The 8,542-nt window shown below is 35.8% G+C and overlaps 1 protein-coding gene across 1 annotated transcript; it reads right to left on the bottom strand.

Annotated features, from left to right (window-relative positions):
• Positions 1-1,221: 1,221 nt before the first annotated feature.
• Positions 1,222-2,219, bottom strand: LOC104857879 (olfactory receptor 52A5). The gene has a single exon (XM_010617949.1). It carries the CDS (start codon positions 2,188-2,190, stop codon positions 1,246-1,248), a length of 945 nt encoding a protein of 314 aa, XP_010616251.1. The 5' UTR covers positions 2,191-2,219; the 3' UTR covers positions 1,222-1,245.
• Positions 2,220-8,542: the final 6,323 nt, after the last annotated feature.

The following is an 8,542-nucleotide window of genomic DNA, read 5'->3' as shown; positions in this document are numbered from 1 at the left end:
TTTTTAAAAAGGCAAGTTGAAAGACAATTTAAAGATGTTAGCCATATAAATGGTGTTACACATAAAATGTGCTTTCTGAGACTGCAGTCTAATGAATTTCTATCATGCTTCTGCTCAAGAAGTGTTCACTATGTTCAATTAATATAGGCAAATACGATATTTTTAAGATGCTTTATTACAAATCACTATAATGTGCACATTTTACATTAGAGTTATAAGGTTTGAGGATATTGTGAAATACATAAGCTAATAGAACAATTAGCTTTTTTTTTTTTTTTTAGCAATTTAGAGATATAAAACTCGGTGATACACAGATAATAAAGTCCCCTTTCACATCAGGGCCTTAGTAGTCTACCAAGGAAGACACATGACTGCTGTCTCCTCATTGCCCCTCAAAGACACAGATCTGCTTTCTTCAGAGGTTCATTGAGGAACAGAAAGGTAAGCATTACAGGGCCGGGGATTTAGCTCAGCAGTTCGGTGGCCTGCCTTGCAAGCGCAAGGACCTGAGTTCAATCCCCGGTACAAGGAAACAAAAAAATGGCAAGCACTACATAAACTTGAATGAGATATCAGTGTGCAAGAAGTAACTTGTAGAAAATTTAAGGATGATTTAAAAGGGTTTAATGATAGTTTGGGTCTCCATTTAATTCTAATAAGATAACCCAATACAGAACTCGCAATGAGGCAAAGAAAGAAAGGAAAAAAGGGGGAAAAAATGAGAACCAAGACCTGTCATGTAAAGGTACAAGATCCCAATAATGAATGTAACTGTACTGTATACCTAAAGTGTACCAATAAACTCAAGAAAAGAAAAAAAAGAAAGGAACGAAAAAAGAAAAAAGAAAGAGGGAAAAAGTAAAGTGAAAAGAAGAGAAAAAAGGAAAATTTTAGTCCTGTATTTTATCATGTTATATATAAATGTTTAAGTCAATGAGTTCTTAGAGAATTGAGAATTTACTAAAAATTAAAATATAAACATTCTGTCATGTATCTGCGAGTTTAGTTGTAAAGAAAGGAAGAAGAGCAGTCAACGGACAATAAAAGGTAAATGAGGTTTGAAAAGAAAATATCCTCTGGTTTGATTAAATAATCAAAATTTTATCTGAAAATGTGATATTAATTCTTTGTAATATTATTTATGAAATCCTATCTATCCTGCGGAAACTAATAATATAAATATTATCGTACTACCACTCTACATAACAGGAAATGCTGGGTGTATTAGCCTGGGCATCTTTCCATTCAGCCCTCGGGAAAGAACATCTTGACGACTCCGAGGCGTATGTGCTTGGTCTTCACTCCGTAGACAATGGGATTCAGCAGGGGTGGAACTAGGAGGTAGAGGTTGGACAGCAGAATGTGTACACAAGGAGCAACACTGAAGCCAAATCTGTGTATGAAGGATGTAAAAAATGTGAGAATGTAGAACTGAAGAAAAACAAAGATGTGGGCCGTGCATGTGTTAAATGCCTTAAACCGTGCCTCCTTCTGTGGCAATTTAAAAACAGCCCGGAAGATGAAGGCATAGGACAGAAAAATGAAGATCACGTCCAATCCAAGAACCGAGAAAGCCACAAACAGTCCGTATGCTTTGTTGGCTCTGACGTCTTCGGCAGCCAGCTTTACCACAGCCATATGCTCGCAGTAGGAATGAGAAATGACCGTCGTCCGAAAACGCTTCAGGCGCAATTTAATTAGAAGGGGACACATGATGATGACAACAGCTGCCCGGATGGTCACTGCCATGACGATGCTGACCAGCACCTTCCTGGTGAGAATAGCGGAGTGCCTCAAGGGCTCGCAGATAGCCACATAGCGGTCGAAGGCCATGGCTAGGAGAATGCCAGACTCCGTGCACTGGAAAGTGTGAGTGAAATACATCTGGGCGAGGCAGGAGTCAAAGTGAATCTCCCTTGATTGAAGCCAAAAGATGGCCAGCATTTTTGGGGTGATGCACAGGGTCAGACCCAGATCAGTAGCTGCCAGTACAGCTAAGAAGACAAACATGGGCTCGTGGAGGCTGCGCTCCGAGCGGATGACGGCGATGAGGAGGCCATTTCCGATGGCAGCCAGGATAAAGGAGACGAAGAATGGGATCCCAATCCAGTGTTGCACTGTTTCAAGTCCTGGGATCCCAGTTAGCATGAAAACAGACGGTATGGAGTAGGTACCATTGGCAAACAACATGACAGGACGATGAGAGAAAATCTCTCTGAATTTCCAGTCTAATTAGAACGAATAAAATTCATTAGTAGTTTTAATTATTCAGTGTTATGCTAGAAAGAATTTGGGAAAATACGATAATCTGTAGCATTCTGCTAGTGCTAAACTAGATTTTAACCTTGATTTCACTAAGGAAAGATGACACGTTTTAGGTATTTCAAAAGATAAAAAAACTATTTTAAATAAATTTCCCCTATTCCTTAAATAAAGCATAGATGTGTACGAACAAAAGAAAAATTCACCAAACGTGCCCCAAATTATTCATGTTCCCAATATAAGTAAGTCTTTACCTCCTTAAGTATATTATTAATTCCATATTATTTGAAGCATACCTTTTTACAATTAAAATATTATAAATGTTTTTATTCCAAATAATATACAGATAAATATTAAGTAATATTCTAATGTAATAAAACAAAATATGCTACTGATATCTTTTCTCCTATTTACAATCATAATTCTTCCAAGGGAATTACATTTTTAAATGAAATTATCATTCATCTCGCCCTCTCTACATTTTTACTTGGCAGTGATTTGTATTACCTATGTGATTATATTGCCACCTTTGACAATTCTAAAGTACATAGAGTATCATAGATCTTACATTAAAAAGATCAGCTTGTAGTTTCAAGATATTTTTGTATATGCATGACTTGTATAGTATGGAGATCAACAGAAACAAACTAAGTAAATCAGTATCTGTGTTATTATTATTATTCTTTCTTACCAGAAAAAGAAATTCCCTTTGAAATGTAATCAAAGAAAACAATTGGCAATTTGAATAAAAACTAGCTCCTGAAGTTATTTCCAAATTAAAACCACTGATCTCAGGACTCAGAAGGCTAATAACAATCCATATGCTTATTGCTAAAACGGGAATAAGTTTGTTAAAGCATTTGTTTTTACTCTTTAAGCATTAGAATGATTACAGCTGTTTTATACCTTCTTCCTATTAATTTAATTCACCCTAAGATAAACACAATTATGTCTTTCTGCTATTACTTAAAACTGTAAAACCTCTCTCTTTCTTGGGACAATATCAAGTAGCAAAAAGCTGTGGGATAAGGCTGAATCCTTCCCACCACTTGCACACACTTAACACTTTTAAATGAATTGCCAAGTGTCTTGATTCCATCATTATTAGGGGGCTATAGGAAAATCATTTAATAACCTATACTGTGCCATCTGTGAAGTGAAGATAAACATGTCATTTATTGGAAAATGGACACATCTTGGGGCTGTACTCTTAAGTGACATTGATCAGACACACAAGCATAAATATCACATGGTTTCTCATAAGAGGCTTACAAAAAGAGCACAATAGAAGACAGAGAGTAGGAAGTAGGGAGCTAGAACTTTCTCCATGAGAAGGAGAGACTCGGAGAGAGGGATAAAGAGATGAGAAAAGGAACTAAGATGTGTTGAATACATGTCCCCACTCTCCACAAGGAAGGTAAACATTATGCACTTCAAACATCTACTAATTGAAAAGAAAAGGGGGCCAGGGACTTAGCTCAGTGGTTCCGCTGCCTGCGTCTCTAGTGCAAGGTTCCAAGTTCGATCCGTACCAAATACAAAAAAAGACAAGAAAAGGTGGACCCATGTAGAAACAGAGTTTTCTCTTTGCTTTGTTCATTTTAGTCTTTTCAAGGAAATGCATCCAAGCATTAGGAGCATACTGCAATGCCACCAGAAATTAGTGTACTAGAACAGTGAGGGTACAATGTCCACTTCCCAGAACTCTCTTCAGCCAGCACAGCCCAAAGTACAGTAGTTCCTGGCAAGGATCAGAGGTTTAGAGAGTTTTCTCTACTTATGTTTCCTGCATTTAAAAAAAAATGGTAATATTCTAAGTTCCTGTTTTTCTCCTAAGTAATCCAGAGGTTTACAAAGAGTAGAGGTGACCTGTATTTGTGGTGTTATATTTTTTTAAAAAGTTTAAAACAAAATAAAACAAAACAATAACAAACCAAGTAGATAGGGTAACAAACAGGAGTTAAGAAAAGAAAACCTGTTCATAAATAAATGTTTTGAATTTGTACTCGTCCCTATGCTGAATAGCTCTGAAGGTGTAAAAAGTGTAATTAAGTAAGTTTTGGCCCTGTTGAATTGGATAAATAAATTAGTCTATATTTATTGGATGAACAATTAAATACCAAAATATTTTAGTGTTACAATAATTCAGGGAATTTGAACAAGTGTGATAACAAGTCATACTTAGAAGCGGTATATGAGTTGTTTAAAACTACTTAACATAATTTAGTTAGACACCTGGCAAGATTCAATTTTATAGTTGATGTAAATGAATCAGACAGGTGTATCTTTGTCAGTATCCGTTTTGACAAAACCAAAGCAAGGTTATATTGAATCACTGCACTGGATTAAACTGCTTCTGAATATATAGTATGAGCTCATTAATGGAAAATTATATTTGTGCGAGAAGAATGATAAGAATTACATTGAGTTCTTATTAAGTACCACTGAATATTAGTGATAACAATCTAGGTTGAGCCGTTTAGGTATTTTCTTCATTATGACATGTAAAACCATAACAAGTACACTATGCAGAAAATAAAAATCCAACATTTTTTTATTCTTCAGTGAAAGTCTGGAATTGCCAGAGTGTTTTCAATAGAACTGACATCACTGAAATCTCACAGAAGGGTATTTCCTCCAACATGAATTTGTATGGGAGAAATAATAGAGAATAGGGCCAGGGATTTAGCTCAGTGGTTCTGTTGCCTGCCTCACAAGTGCACGGTCCTGAGTTGGAACCCTGGTATAAAAAAAAAAAAGACAAGACAGAAATTTCTGACTAAGAACTCATTTAAAAATTATGAACATGTTCTAGAGGCAGGATATATCATGTACAGTTGCAAATTCCCTATTATGAGGGTCATCTTCATGTATATTGAAAATGTACCACTAAATATTTTGCTTAAAAAAGTAAATGATTATAACAAAAATGAAACCATGAATATGATAATGGCTGCAATATTAAAAGAAATTTGATGGCACTAGTTACACAAACACAAGGTATACATTCATACTGAGAATGGTAGACTTCAACTCTACAACTATAAATTACAAAGATAATCAGGAAACTTTTGAAGGTTGCCTTCTGAATAATTAAGCTTTTATGAATTATACATTTACTCTGAGCAAGTCCAAAGTTATATTAAGCATACCTTGGTCTATGGCACTGCTCCCATGCATAGAACTATATCCATGAACAGAACTGAAAGCCAAAATCCTTATTATCCTATAATATTCATTAAGTAACAGGTGTCAGAATGGAAATATCAGGTTGACTTAAAGAAAGATGCCCGACAATCTCTAATCTCTCCAAATGACTAATGGTTTCAAAGTAATCTGTGGTTATAATTCTTCAGGGTTACATTGAAAATATAAACAATGAGAACAAGGGTCATCATAGGGTAAAGAACATGATGTTAAGAGCTTTCCACAGATCTCGATGCATTACCTTATAAGAAACAAACCTGTTACTTATTGAATGTTACAGGATAGTGAGGATTTTGGTTTTCAGTTCCTTTCATGGATATAGTTCTATGCACAGGAGCAGTGCCTTAGAACAAGATATGCTTAATACATCTTTGGACTTCCTCAGAGTGAAACTGAAAGTGTAAATAAGGACTAAAAGGCATAATAGATAGCGTGAAATAGGAAGTAAAGGGGCAAAAGGGAAGGGGAAGGGGGCGGGGTACAGGAAAGGAAAGAAGGCAATGGAATTAATGTGAGAAAATGGAAAAAGGAAACAAAGTCTTTATACATAGGGAGGGTTGGAGGTGTTTAAGGGAATGGGGAAAAATAAGAACCAAGATAGATTAGGTAAAGGTACAAATTTTGAATAATGGATGTTATTACATTGTATACCTAAAATGTATCAGTACAATTAAAAAACACTCTCATGAGGATGTTACCATGGTGAAATTTTTCTCTTGGAAGCTACATAGCTCGTTCTTGGATCTACTAATTTAAAGCAAGATCTGACACCAATATTTACACTGCTTTTTATGTATTTATTTTTTTCTCAGAATAACCATCTCTTTCTCCTTCATTATCTTCTTTATTAGAGTAAGTTAGAGCCTCCCATTTGTTCATAGAATTTTGGAACTCTAAATGCTCCTTCTGGCTGATGCTAAAATAATCAAATATGAACTTCAGAGAAGAATGTGCAAGTACCTCTGTTTTGGGCCACCTGTGAAGTGCTTCTCAGTTCAGCAAGGACCAGGACTGTTCCAGGGTTTATAACATTTACAATACTTCCCTTAGGAGTCTGGTGGTACTCTAGAGAAAAGGAATGTGTCTCAATTCCCAAAGTGTGCTAACTCACACTTCGATTTTTTTCATTTACTGACCTGCTATACAAGGCAAAAAGAGTATTAGCAAACTCTTAAGGAATGGGCAAGTGGAAAAAGGAGAAACTATTAAAGAACACAAAACGAGACACATGTGTAGGGAAAGACTTTCTGGGGGAAAAAGAAAGAAGAACCGAATTGCACAAGAAATAATACCAATTGTCAGCCAGCAAATAGGATCACATCGAATTAATAAAACCCTGCCCAGCAAAAGGAATCATCAGTGGAATGAACAGGCAGCCTACAGAATGGGACCATTTTGCCAGCTTCTTTTTAAACAAAGACATACCTAGAACATATAAAGAACTAAAAAAAAGTAGACCCCCCCAGTAAAAGACCCAATCAAAAATAGACTTTTGAAATGAATAGCTACATCTCAGATGCAGAAGTACAAATAGACAGTACATACATGAAAAAATGTTCAACTGGTCATTCTAGAAATGTAAATTAAAATAACACCGATATTCTGTCTTACTCCAGAAAAACTGGCTGCCTTCTAGAAATCAAATAATAGAAAATGCTGGAGAGGCTATGGGTAAAAAGGAATGCTTTGTCATTGTTAGTGAGAGTATAAGCATACATCCACTGCGGAAAACACCGTGAAGATTTCTCAAAAACTACAACTAAAAATTCCATTTGAACCAGATATTCCTCCTCTAGGTACTTTCCCCAAAGAATTTAAAAAATTGAGTTACAAGTGGTACAAGTATATGCATAGTTACAGTAGCACAATTCATACTACCTAAATCTTGGATGCAGCCTATACGTCTAGCAATAGATGAATAGATAATGAAAATGTGGTCTAGGGCCAGGGATTTAGCTCAGTGGTTTCAGTGCCTGCCTTGCAAATGCAAGGACCAGAGTTTGATCCCTGGTTAAAAAAAAAAAAAAAAAAAAAAAAAAAAAAAAAAAAAAAAAAAAAAGAAGAAAAGAAAAAAAGAAAAAAAATGTGATATAGGTAACAATGGGGACTATTCTGACATAAAGAAAGATAAACATGAGTGACTGGCAGAAAAATGCGTGCACTTTGAGACCATATTGTTAAGTGAAATAAATCAGACACACAAGCTTTAACTTGTGTTGGGTCTTTGGTATACGGGAAGGGAACTGAGAGATGAAGTGGGGAGAGGGAAATGCAATAATGAAAGAGGAAATTGCGAAGTGCTGAGTATAGACACCAAGTCCTTAGGAGGAATGTCATCATCACATACTACAAACATGTATAAAAATACATATACATTTATAACATATGTAGTCTCTCTTCTTTCTCTCTCTCTCTCGTGTCTGTGTGTGTGTTCACATGGGCGTGTATCTCCAAGAGATGGAGGAGAGTGAGGAAGAGGAGAGAAAAGAGGGATTAAAAATGGAATTGAGAAACATCCAGTACATGCCCCACCTCCGTGTGATGAATATAATCATTATATATCATGTACGTGTACCAGTATAAAATGTGAGTTTTTTTCACATGCCAACCTTGAACCAATTGAGCCCGTTGTTATTATTTTTATGTAATATCTTGATTGAACTAAAATTTTTTTTTTTTATTGAGTTTATTGGTACATTTAGGGATACAGTACAGTTACATTCATTGTTGGGATCATGTACCTTTACATGGCAAGTCTTGATTCTCATTTTTTCCCCTTACCTCTGCCCTCCCTTCACCCCCTCCTCCCCTCCCCATCTACAAACACTTTATTTTCATCTTTTCATTCTCTCACATTTTTTTCTTTTCCCTTTTTGTTCTTCCCCTACGTATCACACCTTCCCTACACCTTTAGCTCCTTTCCTCCCATTTCTAAATGTCAGTAATCTTATTAGAATCTTATGCATTGTTGCAGAATATTCACACCAGGGAAACTATTTGGTATTTACACATGTGGGACTTATTTATTTCACTTAGGAGTATATCTTCAATATGTATCCATTTTCCTATGAAT

The sequence above is a fragment of the Fukomys damarensis genome, unplaced genomic scaffold, assembly GCF_012274545.1.
Source record: "Fukomys damarensis isolate Sample0158 unplaced genomic scaffold, DMR_v1.0_HiC HiC_scaffold_16, whole genome shotgun sequence".
NCBI lineage: Eukaryota > Metazoa > Chordata > Mammalia > Rodentia > Bathyergidae > Fukomys > Fukomys damarensis.
This window is presented reverse-complemented; position numbering and strand designations above follow the sequence as displayed.

Coding starts and splice junctions, on each gene's coding strand:
- LOC104857879 (XM_010617949.1), bottom strand. CDS start 2,190: ATGTTGTTTGCCAATGGTACCTACTCCATACCGTCTGTTTTCATGCTA.